The 18677-nt window shown below is 39.9% G+C and overlaps 1 protein-coding gene across 8 annotated transcripts in view; it reads right to left on the reverse strand.

The window, feature by feature from the left end:
* Positions 1-387: 387 nt before the first annotated feature.
* gphnb (gephyrin b) overlaps positions 388-18677 on the reverse strand; it is a 432935-nt gene continuing 414645 nt past the window's right edge. For all 8 annotated transcript variants that reach the window (XM_041214790.1, XM_041214785.1, XM_041214786.1 and 5 more), the window contains 4 exons: positions 14183-14247; positions 6096-6199; positions 2739-2835; positions 388-1340 (listed from right to left, as the gene is read on the reverse strand). In XM_041214790.1, the coding sequence (XP_041070724.1) occupies positions 1207-1340; positions 2739-2835; positions 6096-6199; positions 14183-14247 (400 nt within the window). In that variant the 3' untranslated portion in view covers positions 388-1206. The remainder of the gene's footprint in view (positions 1341-2738; positions 2836-6095; positions 6200-14182; positions 14248-18677) is intronic.

Raw genomic sequence — 18677 nt, forward strand, 5'->3', positions numbered from 1 at the left:
TATGTGAGTGATTTTGTGACAACGATCGGGCAAAACAGAGGAATCTACGAAATACAATTCATTCTTTCCTATTTTTGGTATAATCTCTTTTTTTAAGAAATCCAGAAATATGAAACCATCAATCTGATCACTGAAGTGAAATAGGTAGTAAGTAGCAGTGGACTAGTAATAGAAAGAGCATAATCGTGAAAAGTGAGGGACAGTTCAGTGGCCCAAGTGCTTGTAACCCCTTGTGCCACTGGTGAAGATGCTCCTTAATTTTAGTGCACACTAAAAAAATGGATTATATGTAAAATTCCAAATCTATTTCCACATTGCATCATGACAACATAACTACAGCACAAAAGAAAGTATTTAAAAAAAAAGTTGACCACCTTCGCAGATAAATTTTAATAATGATCAAGGATTTTTATTAATATTTAATATCATTACAGAAAATGTTATGGTACAGTGTTGTTAAATGTCTTTCATTGCTAGGAATTACCACGATTGCTGGTACACTATTATCTGTACAATATCAATCTTTGTATTACTGTACACTTTTTTTTTAAATTGGTAAAAAGGATGTCAGCACTTAAGGGAGCAATTTCTTTGTTCAAATGAGAGATTTCCAATTCCTGTCCAACTAGCTGGTCAGCTGAGACAGATGGCTGCTCTGACGTTTCCCAGTCAATGGCACTGCAAGGGCAAAATACCAAACCAGTCCACTCCAGCCACTCTGCTTTTGGCACTGAGCACGTGAACACAAGATACAAGATAAAGAACAAGCAAAGCTCTTTGTGAAGCAATTATGTTGCGTACTAATAAGGATAATAGCTGTGTTTATCTAAGCTGGTATAAAGTAAGCAGACAGCCTTGCTAGTAGCATAAGTATCTGTATCTGAAGATGAGAGAACACAAGTTTAGCAGGCACCTACCGCTGTCTATCAAAAGCTACTGCTATTAGACCTAGCATTAAACACACAAAGCAACTGTAATGAAAGAGAAACTTTGCTCTGGATATGATACAGAATGGATTCAATGCATTTCTTTTTACTCCCTCCCATTTCACTTACTTTATTTGATTTCTTTTTTTGAAATTACTTCAAGATGTCAACAACACTGGTCAATTTTATCCAAATCATTAAAAACTAGCTGTGCCGTTCCATATTACAGGATACAGTCAATTAAATGTAGACATGCACCGACGCTGCTATTGTGGCGACATCATAGTCTTCCAATCACCATGACATCTACCACTTCACCCTTATGGAGCTCCACGTACTGCTCTGTCTTTGGAGGTAGCATCAACAGTCCATTGGCACTACGCATACTCATCAGACGACTGCTCATCTGATTCCCTGAAGGAAAATAACAAGATGGTTTAAAAATCCTCTTTGGCAGTGAGAGAGTAATGACAAAGCAGTTTACTTAATTGGATTGCCACAGAATGAAGGCACCATGACTTCTGCCAGGATACAAGTCATTGACCTGCATGATTGGCTTTTGAGGGGTTGGAATCTTTTTTGTTTCTGATATAGGATACAGTTGAAAGGGGGGGGTGGTGGTTACAATCCTAGCAAGGCTGCCTTTTAGCTTTTTAGCTCTGCTTGCATCTCTCTGGCAAAAGAGGATGCAAGGTAGTTAGCTGTTCATGTTGGAATCATGCTGCAATGGAATGCATGCTTTAAGTTTGTAATTGAGAGTAGCTGCCACCATTGGGGAAAAATTAGGGAATTATTGCAAGTGTATAAAAACCAGTTCAAACTGGTTATGGGGGAACAAGAGGAATCTGTGGCTTTACTCTATAGTCTTGGGAATAAACCTGGATTAAGGAAAAGACTAGCTTCAGATTCATCCTTTCCTCAATGTATGAACATTAATCCACATTGAATAGAGAGCTTCAGTAGCCTCCCTTCTTTAACAGTTTACAGCAAAATATGTGATGCTGCAAATTTCGCCTGCTCCAGCCTGAAAGAAGCCAGACACGTAAAAGGTCATTGCCATGGTCAACTTCACGGCTGCTCATCAATGTGGTCCTTGCCCCAATCTGAGATTGCAGCAAGTGGAAAATTTTAGTGAGGACATCCTCGGACAATTGGTCCCCGAGCACCCTCGGCAGATTTAGCCTCCTGGTGACAGGCCTTCTCTGCTTTCCTTATCCTTCCTCTTCTAGCAGCTTGTCCTGCTCTGCATGGCCTCTGTTTATTCTCCAACTCATGCTGTATCCCAACTGGAATGTCTTCTACAGCACTCATGTCTGGGAATAACTGGATTGCGCAGAAACCTTGAAATCAGCCAAAATTCATACGAACTAGGGGAAGGAGTAGGCCCCTTGGCCCCTCGAGCCTGCTCCGCCATTCAATAGGATCATGGCTGATCTGACTGTAATCTCAAATTCCTTCAGTGCTTGCCGTGCCTTTTAGATTTTTGCAACTTTAAACAACTTTAGAAAACACCAAAGACTTGTACGATTGAAGCAATAGGCAGAAAAAAAAAATCAATCTGAAACTTCCTCCAAAATGGCTGGGATGTGCAGGGTATGACTGACCAAAAGAAAGTCATTTGAATTACTGGACAATTCAAATTTGAATTGGGCAAACACTTTCTGGAGGCTGTACAACATATCAATTCCAAGCCAGCTCATGACCTTAGATTTTTGTCATGGTGCCTTGGTGATCCATTTTCTTTTGAGTATACTGCTAGTTTCTAAATTATAATTCCAAGTTATCCTTCAGTAATTGTCTCAAAAGTCTCACCTGTACTCTGTGCCCAAGGCAATGGTTCCTGGTGGTGCCAAGTCAGAATACAGCGATGGTATTCAGGCCGTGGATCGAGCTTCACATCACAGGACAACTATAGAATGATAGTGTTAAAATGAAACGATCACGAACACATCAACACAATGTGGCTGCATATTTAATCCATCTCCTTCCTACCTAAATTGTGGCATTTGTCATCCAAGGGTTGCTAATGGACGACCCCTAAATACCATATTCACTGATGTTCTCTTGCACATCAGTGTGTTTAAATAAAAGTCACAGGTAGGACATCAACCAGTACAATACACAAACTGATATAAAAGATAAAAATAGCATACGCTTGAGGGTTTTTTGAAACATAGAAAATAGGAGCAGGCGTAGGCCATTCGGCCCCTCGAGCCTGCTCCGCCATTCAATATGCCATTCAAGATCATAGCTGATCCTCTATCTCAATACCATACTCCCGCTACCGCCCCATACCCCTTGACGCCTTTAGAGTCTAGAAATCTATTTCCTTCTTTAATATATTCAGTGACTTGGCCACCACAGCCTCTGTGATATAGAATTTCACAGGTTCATCACCCTCTGAGTGAAGAAATTTCTCCCCATCTCAGTCCTAAATGGCCTTTCCCGTATCCTGAGACTGTGACCCCTTGTTCTAGACGCCCCCCCCAGCCAGAGGAAACATCAACACTGAAATCAAAGATTGATTTATATCAAGGTAAATCGGGCCCTTAAATTTTTATTATTCCATGATTTCACTGTTATTGTTTTTAAAATGCATTACTGTGCATTGTAGAAGTTAACAATGGGGGGAGGGGGCAGTGGGGAGTTTGCCAAGATTTCTCCTCATGATCACTTTGCATATGTACATTCGTGGACTACAGTTGAAGAAAGGATTTGGATTGGTTACCTTTTTCACCACTGCCTACATCCTAGTGACACAGAAACTTCCATTTGTTCATCAACTTTAACATGTCCCAAGATGGTTCACAGAGGAAAGAAAATGGTGCTCAAATTGGTGCCCAGGGCTGACTAAAAGCTTGGGGAGGTGCATTTAAGGAAGGCCCCAGAGGAGATAGAGGTTAAGGAAGGAATTGCAGAGTGAGGAGGTGGGGCTGCTGTAAGAACGGGTGCCAATGGTGGATGGGAGGTTACATATATAAGGCCATGGAGGAATTCAAGCACCAGAATAAGAATTTTAATTTTGAGGCATGGAGGGACTAAGAGTCAATGCAAATTAGTGAAGGCAGGGTGTTGGGCAAGGTGGATTGGTGCAGTATAAGATATGGTCAGCTGAGTTCTAGATGACCGAAAGCTTATGGAACATGGAGGATGGATGGGCATCCAGTCAAGGCGACTGCATTTGGAAGTGACAGAGGCATTGGTGAGGGTTTCAGTAGCAGATGGCTTGAGGTGGTGATTGAGGCGGGTGATGTTATGAAGCTGAAATGAGAAAAGGGCATGAGACTGGAAGCTCAGTTTGAGGTTGAATAGAATGCTGAGAGTGCAACCAACCTGATTCCACCAGAGACCCTGGTCACGTGGAATGAGCATCATTGTTACAGGGTTTGTGGCAGGAGACAGAGAGAAAGACAAGGGTTCAGTCTTCCAAAGGTTTAACTGGAGATTGCTGTTTATCTAATACGGATAACACAGATGCAGGGTTGAGAAAGATGATGGAGAAATGAAACTTGGTGGCATTGGCATAGATGTGGAAACTCGCCTCATGACTCTGAATGATGTTGGCAAACGTGAAAGAGGAAGGGGGGGTGCAAAGATAGATTCTTGAGGATCTTGAGATGATATTACGGAAGTGAGAAGAGAAGTTACTGCTGGAGATGCTTCGGCTCTGATCGGATTGGTAAAAGTAGCACAAAGTTAGGGCAGTACCATCCAAACTGGACAATGAAGTGCATGCTCTAGTTGTAAGTGAGAGCAGTTGTCACTAATTGGGGAAAGATTAGAGCATTATTCTTAAGTATATATAAGAATCAGTTTCCACCCGTGTGGGGGGAGGAAAAGGGAGTCTGCCTGTTTTCTCCAGATTTGGTGAAGGAAGAAAGGAAAGACTGGCTCCAGATTCCTCCGTTATTCAGTGAATGAACAACGAGTTGTAACATAAAGGCGTTGGTTAACAATGATCTGGTCAACTGTGGCCAAGGGTACAAAGAGGGCGAGGAGAGATATTGCACCACAACTACAAAGCAAATAATGCTGAGACTATGGTTAGGTTTAGGAAGGCACCAGTGTGCGAGGAAAGGGAATCATTCATAACGCTGACTAAAAAGGGGCAAGAATTGACCATCACTTTCAGAAGAGGAGGGAGGGGATAAAACGAAAATAAATGCACTGAGTTTCAATTTTTTTTTACTAAGATTGGAATATAGTGTATAATATAATAGAAAGTGTAGCTTAATATATCAGTACTAATATCTCTGTGCAATGAGAATATATTCTCTACGATGGATTAGATGTACATATGGTTTAGATTAGATCATTAGGATAGCACAGGGGAACTCCTAGTAAGCAGGAGGTGTCAGATAAATACAATTTAAGAATCATCAGAGGAAGAATTATAGTTAATTTAGATCCAACATGTCTACATTTTAGTTGTTAGCATTCTATTACGGTATGATTTTTATAATTGTGCAAAATTGTGCTATCTTGTTCTCTAGTGAGAATTAAGTGTTTGTGGTTTGACATTGCCATCAACTGGTGTAGTTGCATAACACTGAAAGGTTTAGAGTAAATGAATTAACATTGCCCATCAAGATGTATAAATTAGGTCACTTTCTGTACTCCTTTGGTATTTTGTGTTGAGAACTTGCCTGGAATGGCTAGTAGTTCACAGACCTAGTGGGTATCCTACTACAGGAATTGTATAGATGTATAAGCTTGCTTGTATTTTTGTCCTAAAACCAATAAGTTGAATTATCGCGAGTGTCTGAACCTGTGTAGTGTAGAATATTCTACTTGGTTGATATAACGAAGGGAAGATACATTAGTGCTGGGGAATCTTCTGTGGTGTTCTAACAATGTGCCTCTGTCCCTGTTGCAAGTGTGTGGTGTTTCTATTTGTCAGACCTGCTGTACTGTGACCTTTTGGAGTGAGATTTAGTTCAACATTCTGAGCAGCTTCTCTGCTGCTTGGCTACGTTCATCAGGAATTGAATAAACAAAAAGGGGCCCTTTGTAGCCAGCGGACTTTCATTCCCTCATTCTAAGATGGACTCAGCCCAAGGTCCGTCTGTTGAAAGACTAGCAACTAGCTCACTGTGCTGGCAAGCTTTGGTAAACGTTTTTCAACTTTTACCAAGTCATAATGAGCCCTCATGAAACTATTTGACCTACCCTGGCTTTGATGATGGTGGGTCGAGGATCAAGGATTCCTTGCATTTTCCTCAGTGCAGGGATTACAAAGAGATTGCAGGTAACGACTGCTGACACCGGATTTCCTGGAGGAGAATCAGATTGGCATGAAATAACAGCACCAGATTACGAACAATTAACTGTGGCATGCAAAGAGAATCATGCCTGGAACCAAGCAGGCAACTGCTCCAACTCCAAAAATCAACTGAAGGCACAGTTGGAGAACTAATCATCCCCGTTCTTTACTTCCAAGTATTTTCTTATGGTTAGCCTGTTCTTTTGCTGCAGGGGCTGCAGCTGAAACACTTGCTGCAATGCCAACTGAACACGTGACTCGTTATTTGCGGCAGAACTACCCTTACTGTTTGTGAGACAAAAGGAGCAGGCATCATTGAGATAAAGCAGCATGGCACTGTGAAGCTTCCAGTCCAGAAGGTAACATCCCAATTTAATTTTACTTTAGCCCATGCTGAAAAGGCCAGTTCAGAGCAGTTTTATCTACTGAACCGGCATTGGTTGAAGTTCAGAGCATGGGCAGATTTGGAGTTAATACAAGAGCCTCTGCTTGGATCCAAAGAAAACTTCAATTGGGTTCAAAACTGCCTCCACCATTTCTGTTTTCCTCAATTCAGTGAGGTAGAAGGAAAAAGTAAAACAAGAAGGTTGGGTGAATACATTGTACCTGACAGCTGCAAGGCACTTCATTACAAGTTATGCTACATTGCAGCAGCCGTCTGTTGTGTAACTGCTTACACAAATTAGATATAATTAATACAACCAAAAGAAATCTTTGGGCATCACACGAACAATAGAACACCCAAGATTTCCTTTCATAAATAATAAAGCCTATGACTGTGAAATCACCACAGTGGGAATGGGTTATGAAGGATGTTTTTGTAAATGAAATTGGACTAATTTGCTTTATATTCAAATTATCATTCGAGCTTCAGCACCACCCATAGTGAAGTTCACAAAAGCAAAAGCATTCACTGAACAACACAGGCCTTTATATGCTAAATATTACACTAAGTTTTTAACAGTAGGACATGCATGTTTCAGAATTGCTACTGGTCTACAATAGTGATTTTAACTACACAAGATTTACATAATTCAGGCTACAACTGACAATGCTTTCAATGTAGAACAAAACATTATATCAATACTCATTTAATTCTTTAAGTAAATCACATGAATAATGAGGAATTCCAGGCTAAGCTCATTGTAAGAAGACTATTTCATAAAACATTATTTGTTAGAATTATCAAACTGAATTTACATGTTGTCATATTTGATTTTATTTTGAGAAATTGCTCCATTCTGAAGAGTTACAACCTGCTAATGTTGACAATTCCAATTTTGTTTTACTAGTGTAATGAAATTTTGAGCTCACATCAGAAGAGCAGGAAAAGGCTGATTTTTGCTGCCCTCTCTGGTTGGTTTTTGAAATATTTGGCAATGCATCAACATCGAATTTTCACTTAAGAGTTCTGTTCACACAACAATTGCTTTTCTGTTATAAAATTATACTTTGTCTCCAGACAGAGTAAGCGAAGACAGTGGGAATAATAACAAGTGCAGTTGTCCAATATTGGCAGGTGACACATGAACATTACCTACATATTTTTAGAACACGTGAAATTTCATTTTTTTCAATTTGTTGTGATTTCCCCCCCCCCCCCCCCAACAATTAACAAAACTTAAATCACTAATTTCCTTGGCTTTAATCTTTCTCTACTTTCTTCAAAAGACCCTTGCCCCTTTTCCTAATTTTACATGCTTTCCCTTGGTTTACTGGGTTAGCTCCAAGGGAATAATTTTAACCCCCAACAATGGGTGGGCTGGGTGCAAGTGAGATGCAAAAATTTAATAAAAATCACAAACCCAACTGCAACCCACCCGTTTTTAATGGAGGTGGGTGGGCTGGACGAGCCAGTAGAGGAGGCAGGTAGGTTAAGAAAATCTTCTAAGGAGTTGCATGCTTCCATTTTCACAGTTTTTCTTTTAATTCTGTACTCATTTCAGCCTGGGGTTTCATGCGCCAGAAAATGCAGCGGGTAAAAGGAGGTGTGAATGCCGAGTTCCACGGGATGTCTTTTTGCTTGTGGACCAGGAGCAGTAGAATGTTTCCTCCAAGCTCAACCAACTTACCTGCTTCCATCCCTGTGATCAGCTCATCCCTCACCTCCATGAACTCCCCTCAACCTCAGTGATCTCCAATTCCCCCATCTCTTCCCACCATAATAGTCTCCCCTTCGACCTCCACAATCTCTGATTTCTCCCCCCCCCCCAACTATTTTACTCTTTTCCTTTCCCTGAACCACAATCTCTCCCACGCCCAACCACAATCACCCTTGCCCCATCATCTCTTCTTCCCTCCTCTTTGTTCCTCTGGTTTTGGCCTTATGCTACAGGCTTTACTGCCCTGCGGGCAGTCTGAACATCTACAAACCTGTACATCCAAGTTTCATGTCCACAACTCCTCTTCACTGCTCTCTCCATGCAAATATTGGGGTTGCCAAGTCTATGCCACCATTGTTTTATAATCAAACTCTAAGTGGTGCAGATGGAAATTCCAGCCTGCTATTAACAGCACTGTGGGTGTACCCACACCACATGGACTGCAACGGTTCAAGAAGGCAGCTCCCCAGCACCTTCTCAAGGGCAATTAGGGATAAGCATCAAATACTGGCCTTTTCAGTAGTGCTTAAATCCCATCAAAGAATTAAAAACCCTATTTTTTCTTCCATAACCACTGGAAATGGCCAAACTCCCTCACTGGTGCCCCTCACTGATGCTATAAGCTAGGGGTGGGGAACTTATGGCCCATGGGCCGGATCTGGCCCTTTGCTCAATTTCATCCAGCCCGCTTCGAGATTTCTAAAAATATAGATGTATGACAGTAACACCTTCAAAATAGCACTTATCATTATCATTATGAATTTGCTACGATAATATTTAACAATGTAATATGCAAATTCAGTCATTGCATTAAAACAGCAGGTGAGTTGAACGGTTCAGTACTCTCTCTAAAAAACTAAACTGATTTTTATGGTGCGTGTGGCCCATGAATGTTTTGTCTATGTGTGAATGGCCCATGAGAAGAAAAAGGTTCTCCACCCCTGCTACAAGCCAAGATTAATACTTCCATCTCATATGAACCAACAACCACTGGCTCATAGTAATACATATTGAAAAGCTGTGTAAAACTTTTAATTTCACTTAATTAATCTGCAGAACAAAACATAATGATCTTTTAATGTCTTTAATAATAGTATCTCACTTTCAGCTAAGTTGAGTCTTTCCAACACGCATGGATGTTTGAAACTCAGGGTGTGACAATGCTGATGTCTTCACAAAACTGACCTTTGTGTTTGCTTGGAGCGTGAAAGGCACAGTGAATTTGGTTTTTTTTTGTGCCAAGAGGCAAAATCGAGCTCCCCCATGGCCTAATGTATATTCCAAGAGTACAATCTCTTCTGCAACCAAGTTCAAATGCAGATGTTAACCAACATTTGTCCAGCCAGAGCTCCAAGTTGTGAATCTGTCCCAGGGTGAGTTTCACAAGCAGAGGTGCTTGGTATGCCATGCAAACTTTTAAAAAATGGATACAGAATTCTGAGTATCATTAACGTGTAAGCTTACATAAATGTTACTTTGTTCCAGTTATTACCTTGCAGATGGTTTGGTGCCAATTCTGCATTGCACAAATTGGGTTCTTGCTTATGGGGAGCCGCCCCCATTCCCATCCATTGGTCTATACTGAGCCCAGGAGCAAAAGGAAGGACTTTTTTGCACCTAACACCAGGGATGCATTGGGCTGGGTCTTGTTGGAGAGGCGTATCTCATGTCATGCCCAATTAGTTGGATTTTTCTCTGTGCCCTTGAATTTAAAAATGTTTTGCGCTGTAACTTGCTAGGAGTGCGAGCTGATAAAGATGCAGTGATGTCAATGGGACATCTCTGACCTCAGTGAGGAGTGAGACCAACAGTCTGTTGCCTTAACCAATGAAATTCAAAGATCGAGAAAGAACCAGAAGATGACTAAGGTTGAATTAGACACAAATTAGGTACAGAAAGCAAAAGAGAGAGGGTGAAAGATAGACTGGATTGAGAAGGAGATGAAGAGACAGAAAGGAAAAGTAGGAAAAAAATTAAAAATGTAAAATTTGACATTTCTAAAATTTTCAAGACCAATTTACCACCTAAGGCATGAGACTCCACAGTTCATTTTCTAGGCCAGAGAGGTTGAGTGGCTCTTTATCAACAATATCACATAGTTAAAAAGGTACATACGTTATTACTAGACATAACTTTGAGTGGTGAGGTTAATGTGTAATTAATGTATGAAATTAGCAAGTTCTTAAAAATAAAGGAAAGGTTTGGGGCGAGATGCTGTTTGTGCGGAGCAAGTGGCGAATAACATTAATTGATCAGTGGGATCTGGAAGTTCACCACTAGAGCATATTTCTTAATCCTCTGGACTTGCTGGCTGATTTAAGCAATAATAACTTTCCATATTTACTTTTTTCAATATCCTCTTTTTGGTCTCTTATGCCACAAACACCAATCACCTATAGACAGGTTAGGCAGATGCTCAATTTTGTGGCCTTCCTCTCTACTGGTTTTCACTGATCTATTGTAAGTTGTTTGGGAAGAGTCAAAGGGTGACTTGCCAATCATTTTCCTTCTCTCCCTCTGAAGAAGTGTCTAGACTCCTTTTAGAGCATCTTGCCGAGACTGTTGTTCACACACCGTTATTTTTTCAGCAAGGACCAGTCCAATACTTCATCATTGCACAGATCTTGTAAAACACTCATATTGGCAAAATTCCCTAACATTAGTATGGCTGTACTTGCAGAGATTTTACAGAGTCACTATGATTTTACCAAGATTTTTATGTCCGTACTGATGTCCTGGAGACAAGTTGCCATATCAACCCCAAGACACTGAAGAAACAATTGCTGTGTGAAAGAGGCTATATTCTGGGCTCAGCAGGCTTGCTTGAAAGTATTGCAAAATGTTGATTACTTTCCAATAACATCCAACAACTCAAATTTGGCACTTCCACCAACCAAAATGTTATGATACAATGTCTTGTCCTACAAGGGTTTCAGTCATTCAGAAAATAGGCCCAATTTTTTTTTATATATATCAGAACGCCTTCCAGAGTCACAGCACTTTCACATTTTATACATTTTTATTTCTTGCAAAGGCTGAACAACAGTTCATTTCCACAGAGTAATAAAATACAAACTCAATGATGGGCACACAGCTCAATTATCGTTGTAGGCTCCTTGTATTCTGAGTTAGTAACGTTAAATGTTAGAACACATGGGGGAAACTACATAACATCCTGGCCTGATCTGGCAACAGGGATCAGTGTTTGAAACTCAGAAGTTGTTCTGTAATTCCAAGGTAGAACCACTACATTTCAGATATAAGGGACCTGGTTGAGTAGTGAATTTTTCCATGTACACGATTCAAGTTCCAGTTGATATTCTTTCCAATTTTCAGTCAGGAAAAAAAAAATCAACTAAATCCCAACTTTTTAAAATGTAAAATTTTCCATATTTACTTTTTTCAATATCCTCTTTTTGGTCTCTTATGCCACAAACACCAATCACCTACAGACAGGTTAGGCAGATGCTCAATTTTGTGGCCTTCCTCTCTACTGGTTTTCACTGATCTATTGTAAGTTGTTTGGGAAGAGTCAAAGGGTGACTTGCCAATCATTTTCCTTCTCTCCCTTTGAAGAAGTGTCTAGACTCCATTTAGAGCATCTTGTCCGAGACTGACTGAGATGAAGAAGTCAACGTCTGGCAACAGCCATCAAACTACTTCTGGTTTTTTTTTGTTAACTCATGCCATGGTATATAGGAGGGCTGCCAAGGGCTGTAGAAGGACAAATTAATTTGGTGGCCAGTGGTAGACTTCTGTTGAAACTGTTTTAACAAATAAACGGTGACCAAATAAAATTCTATCCCTGGAAGGCAGATGATGTTTGAACAATATTTGCCACACTGCACAGAAGTACAACTATGATACTTTTTCACACCATATTAATTATACAAGACTACTGTAGAAAATAATTACATCGAGTTCTTGCTATGGATTTTTAAAATCTGAAATACAAGTGCAAAGTTGGCAGAAGACTGTTACACAATCCCTGGCAATGCTATATCTGGCAACAGCCCCAATGGCACAGTGCATTCATATATTAATGATCCATAACGCAGAATGGTTGGATTCAGGCTTCCAGCTCAGATTCTGCATACCTGGCGAATTTACAGACTCAGGTTTGAGACAACTGGGAAACTGGCAGATGGAGGGCAGACAAGTTCTCCAAGGGAGGGTTGGAAATTTGAAGAAGAGGTCAATTCACACTGCTTTCACACTGACTGGCTCAAAGCAAAACAGGCAGAGATTTGGAAGTATGTTGCACAGCATCAGGCAACCTGGATCTCAATGAGATGATAAAAGAGGGATAACTGGGAGAACTAGGCTAAGAAACAGATCTTAGAATACAAAACACTACAACATTATCTGCTTAGTTGTATAAGCACATGAAGTACTGGCTATAATATATACTGAATAGTTTATTTAGTGGTAACTCATTGCCACAAAAAAAAGCTCGTGATACTGTAATACCCATCATGTGATGCCATATACCTTCAGATCCTACGTCACCATCAGCCTCTACCGCGCCCGCTGCATAACGGTAAAAAAAAGTTAAAAACGAATGTTATTTTCAAATAAACTATTCAATATATATTACAATCAATCAACAAATAGCTTGCGGTGACTTTTAAGGCTTCAATTCAAAATCAGGGGCTCTGCTGATGTTCTTCAACCACTCCAGCTCATTGTTGCAATTCATGGCATCAGCTCTGCTCAGCTGAATTGCAGCCTTGTAACTCATTGCCAGCTATGCATTATCCTATACACAGAGCACATTAAAATGTGATTCCAGGGCCAAAGTATTTTTTTTTTTTTACTATCATGCCATGACATAGCGAATAAAACGTAACATTAAATTTTGAACTCATGGTTCCCCCACAATTTAGTTGGTAATTTTCTAGAAAAACCTGAATCGATACTAAATGCTTGGCGCTACATCTCCATTGCCCATACTTAAAAATGCTGGACATTTGGTTGACAAAGTTTAAAACAACAACTGAGTGAAGACTGATTTCATTTCCAAGTGAAGAAGGCAAACCGATGATTGAGCAGATTTTGCTCCACTTAAGAGCATGTCACTAAAGGAGCCATATTTAAAAGATGAAGCAGAAATCAAAAGCAAAACTGTTGGTTAGTTTGAAGATGAACACTGCGTAAAACAACACAACTTGAAGAATGGTGAGTCATTATAATGACATGGCACAATTATGCTTTCACATACAGATCATGTCACTGTGATGTGAATTAAGCTGCGCATTTATTAACCAGCAAAATAAAAGCTGGTGAGTCATCAAGGATGGATACAATGAGTTTGTATTATGTTATCCATGTACTATATTGCTAAATAGAAATGAGATCATTTCAGGGAAGTGGGATGCCATTTCACTACAGGCCCCATTAGCTGGTACAGATCCAGTATAGGAATCTCAACCACGCAGTCATTAAACAACTTTCCACAAAACAGAATTTCAAGCTTACATCCCAGATCTTTCTATACCCTATACAAATAGAAATGAAACCACAGCCTTTAAATAAGATTACAATTCATTTCAACAAGTAGTACAGAGTACACAGATGTACAGGGCTCTCGATTTCTGAAGCTGTCACACAGGGGGAAAAAAAAATCATACTTCCAATTGAACTGAAGCTTATTCAACAAATAATCTACATACAAAGAGTAACATCCTTTGAAATAAATCATCTGTCCAAAACTGATGTGTGGAATTGGAACACCCACGCGGTTGCAAATATTAAATTAAACTGTCAATAAATTTATAGTGAACGTCATTAACATGTCTTACCTTAGACATAACAACTAACAATAGATTTTAAGCTGGTCACAATTCTAACAGTTACATGCTATTCTGCCAAGAGATTAGCAGGTCTGTTACCTGGCAGCGCAAAGATGATTTTTCTGATGCCATCGATGTCCAAAGTTGCAAAAGTTGTTGGGAGACTGTGGAGGGAAGGATGGGTAATTAATATCTTGCTTTGACTGAAAGCCACACAAACAGTTAATTTAACATATTTTCATTACTTTTCAGTTTCAATTGTTTGAAGCAAACTGCAATTCCATAAAACAAAGGAACAGGATAGACTATTCTGCCCCTCGAGTCTACTTTGCCATTAAATTAGCTTATGGCTGATCTGTATCTTAACTCCTTCTATGTGCACAATGTTACGTTCCTATTAGGGATGGTTGATTTTAAAGAAGAACTTCAAACAACCAATAATTAACTGACAGAACCAAGCCTCAAGATTTCAAGTTTTTAAACAAAAACAAACTTTATTGTGCATATTTAAAAAAATAAACAAAGCAAGCGTTACTAACAACACTGTAGTTTAAAAAGACTTAATACTATCTATATGGTAGTGTGGCATGCTTTGGGATGATTCAACCAGAAATGCAAACAAATTATTTTACCTTCAACACAACTCTTTGATTCTGTACCCTATAGGAATAATTTATATTTCTAATGGATGTAATTGCCCTCTCTCCAGACTCCCTGGCTCAATTACAGGCTTAGAGATAGAGTAATTGTTCAAGTTTTTCACTATCAACCTTGATCTTGCAAATGCAGGCTACCTTTCAAGTGTAATAAACACAGACTTGTTTGAGTTGCATTTACATCAGGGTTGTTTTTACCAGTTTCACAACCAGATGCCACCATTTTCTACAGTTAACACTTTTTTTTTTTACTTCCTAAGACTAAAAGTTATATTCTAAAAGATCTGAATTATGAGCTAGATACACGCAACGACAATCATAGAATAGAGATTCTATGCATTCAAGGTGTCTTCAAGAAACACTGATATTTTTGTGTTTGTAATTTTCTGTAAACACCAGAAATGGAATTCAATGAATGTAAATGGAAACACAGGTCAAAATTCTCATTTTCTTCTTGTTATCTCACATTATAATAATTCTGCAGCCCGAGGGAGGGAAGAACATTTCTCTTAAGCCAGTTGTTGGAGATTGGAGTAACAAGTGGTCCATCGCGACTTTAACTGAATTTTCTAACCTCCTGACCAGTGACTAACTAATGGAGAGAAAAGATTGAAGCTCAAAAATAAAATCAAAATAACCAGTCAATTTACATCTATTCCAACTCCAAAATGCTGAGTGGTTTGCAACAATCCATTTATAATTCACTTAAAAATTCCATTCCCCTGTCAATTCCTATCCATAGCAAAATCCATTGTAATCACACCAACAATACCTGCAGTTTGTGACAAGGGTTCCCAACATAACTAAGTGTTCTAGTTTTGAACTAACATATGTGACAACCTAACTTTTTATATGTTTTATGTGGTGCAAATGGCAAAAAAAGAGTCAACTTCAGCTCTCTGATAGCACTTGTTCTTTGGAGCCAGGGGGCTATGGACCCAAGCCTCACCCCAGAACTTAAGCACAGAATCTAGAAAGAGGCTTCAGTGGAGTACACAGGGAATATCACATTGTCACTGCTTTTTATTAAGGCATTACTGCTTTTTATTAAGGCATTAAACCATGGTCCTGTCACCCTGCTCAGATGTATATGAAAGATCCCTTGACATTAATGCAGTTTGTTTTTATTTTAATTCTCCTCGTATTTTGTCCAGTGCATAGCCCTCAACCAATACCACCGGAAACAGGATAATTGTTCAGTTACAAAAGCAAAATACTGCAGATACAGGAAATCTGAAATAAAAACAGAAAATGCTGGAAACAATCTGATGCAGGGTCAGCAATCTGGAACAGTGGACGGTATCTTGTGCAGGCGACAGGGGTCTCACCCCCTGCAGCATCTCTTTTCGGGAAGGCCGACTGCATCTTGTGCCAGTCAGGCACTTAACAGGCAACTGTGAGCAAAGGACCCTGGGGGCAGAAGTCTCACCTGAGGGCTCAAAACGACAGGGACCCCATTCTCATCCATTATAAATTAATCAATTTGATTCACGACTCTTTCTTGCTGCCACATCAGATCGATCCTCAATCTGCTCCACATCGGCCTGAGCCTCAGATTACTTCCAACATCTCTCATCCATTCACAGACTCAAATAGCCTTCCATAGCTGGTACTAGGCCTTCTCATCTCCATATTGACTCCAGAATTGTGCTGTACTTTACAACAAACTGACATCTGAATGGGGTAGTTATGACATGACATAAAATTGTAGATTTGTCAAGATACTGTTCAATGAAATGAAACCAGAATTGCAGCTTTTTTGAGGTTCAACTTATTATGGAGATCACCCCTAACTTCCATTCACTTTTAGATTTTCAGAACAATGTCGTTTCATAAGCAAAGATAAATTGTGAGCTGTTACGTCTCATGATCTGGCGTACTGAGTGATGATAGATAACATTCAATACAAATAAAATCAAGTCCCTCTTCGTATAACTAATGGTTTTATTTGTTAATCGTCTCTCTGGGACAGGAAAGCTAATCCGTCATTTAAAAGATCAGAAGTTGAATTGACTTTAGGTTAATGGGATTAATGACTCCTGTCTCTGATGGGTGTAAATGCCTTTTGTGAAATTAATTGCGTAATCTCAATCCAGTTTCTAGTTGACTCATGTCTGGAGCAAAACAGCTTGCAAAATGGCAATTTGGAAATTAAAATTCACTAAGATGGAGCTGGGGTAGATTGGAGGGAGCTTCAGTCTGCATCTGACCGATTCAATACTTTGCTGAGGAGCCCTTGATGGTGACAGCAGGTATCATAAGCAGATAGAGTAAATAGGGAGAAACTATTTTTCCTAGCAGGAGGGCTGGTAACCAGAGGGCAAAGATTTAAGACAACTGGCAAAATATTCAAGGTAGTGGGTTGCTTCCCACTCAAGAGATCATCAAGAACTGAGGGCACATATTGAAAATAATTGGCAAAAGGAATAAAAGTGATGTGAGGGAAATTTTCTTCACCCAGAGGATGGTTGGAGTCTGGAATGAACTTCCTGAGAAGGTGGTGGAGACAGGTTCGAATGAGGTATTCAAAAGGGAATTGGATTGCTACCTGAAAAGAGAGAATGTGCAAGGTTACAGGAGTGGGATTAGGTAGAATGCTCTTTCAGAGAGCTATTGCAGACTCAATGGGCTGAACAGCCTCCTTCTGCACAGTAATGATTCTGTGTTTCTGTGAGAAGAATTTAGAATATGGGATGTTCACACTCACATAATGAAGGGTTTGGACTTTTTTTTTATAAAGTGCATTTTGTGGTAATCGACTGTATTGGGGAGATAATTTCACCAAATTAATCATAATGAGCCTCAAGGTCTTCACCCATGTTGCACTAATTGCATGAAATATTTATAGTGTGTGACCCAGGCATTGGAATTCTCGCCAAGAAAACAGCTGAGTCCTACTGTTTTTGTGGCATTAAAAAAAGCAAACAATTCATTTGAGACAAGCAATGTATCAAGATAGCTATTTCACAAAGATTTTGGAACAATCCCTCAGAGGCATTGAAAGAGAAAAGGGCTGCAAACAATGTGAATCTTTCATAAAGGCCATTCCCGTGTAAAGTTTCGCTCATATCCTGCTTCTCATAGTTAAACAAAAGAAGCAACATAAAAGCAGAGCTTTAGCTCACTGCAATGTGCTTTTTTACAGCACTATCTTAAATACAATGCCAGAGTGCTGGCAGGGAGGGAGTTCCAGGACTTTGATGATAGCGAAAGAATGGCGATATAGTTCCAAGTTAGAATGGTGTGTGGCTTGGAGGAAAACTTGCAGGTGGTGATGTTTCCATGCATTTGCCGCTCCTGTCCTTCTTGGTGGTACAGCTCATGGGTTTGAAGGTGCTGCCAACGGATCCTCAGTTAGTTGCTGCAGTGCATCTTGTCAATGGTATTCATTGCTACTACTGGTGGAAGTGGGTGGGGGGTGAGGGTGAAGATGTGTTTAATGAGGTGCCAATCAAGAAGGTAGCTTTGTCTTAGATGGTGTTGACTTTCTTGAGTGTTGTTGGAGCTGCACTCATCCAGGCAAGTGAAGAGTATTCCATCACACTCCTGACTTGTGCCCTGTAGATGGTGGTGAGACTACGCAGAGATGTCTGAAAGGTGATCTTATTGAAATGTCCAAGATAGTGAATGGTATGGAAAATGTTGGAGATTATTCTAAAAGCGTGACAATATGAATAATAATTCACAGTTTCAATTTAACAGAAAGGCAAACTCAGGACCGATGCTAGAATGCTCTCCATCATACACACAATGATCAATAAACAGAACACACTCCAGGGCCCAGATCTTCCGGTCTCCGGATCATTGGAGACCACATGTACAATCCAAGATGCACATTGGGACCCCATGGAAGTCCTGATCCGCGGACCTCCATGGGAATTTCCTGGAAGTTTCAACTTCCAATGGGCAACTCCCCTGCTCCCTGGGACCCTCTGCAA

This window comes from Carcharodon carcharias, chromosome 20 (genome assembly GCF_017639515.1).
Source record: "Carcharodon carcharias isolate sCarCar2 chromosome 20, sCarCar2.pri, whole genome shotgun sequence".
Classification (NCBI taxonomy): Eukaryota; Metazoa; Chordata; class Chondrichthyes; order Lamniformes; family Lamnidae; genus Carcharodon; species Carcharodon carcharias.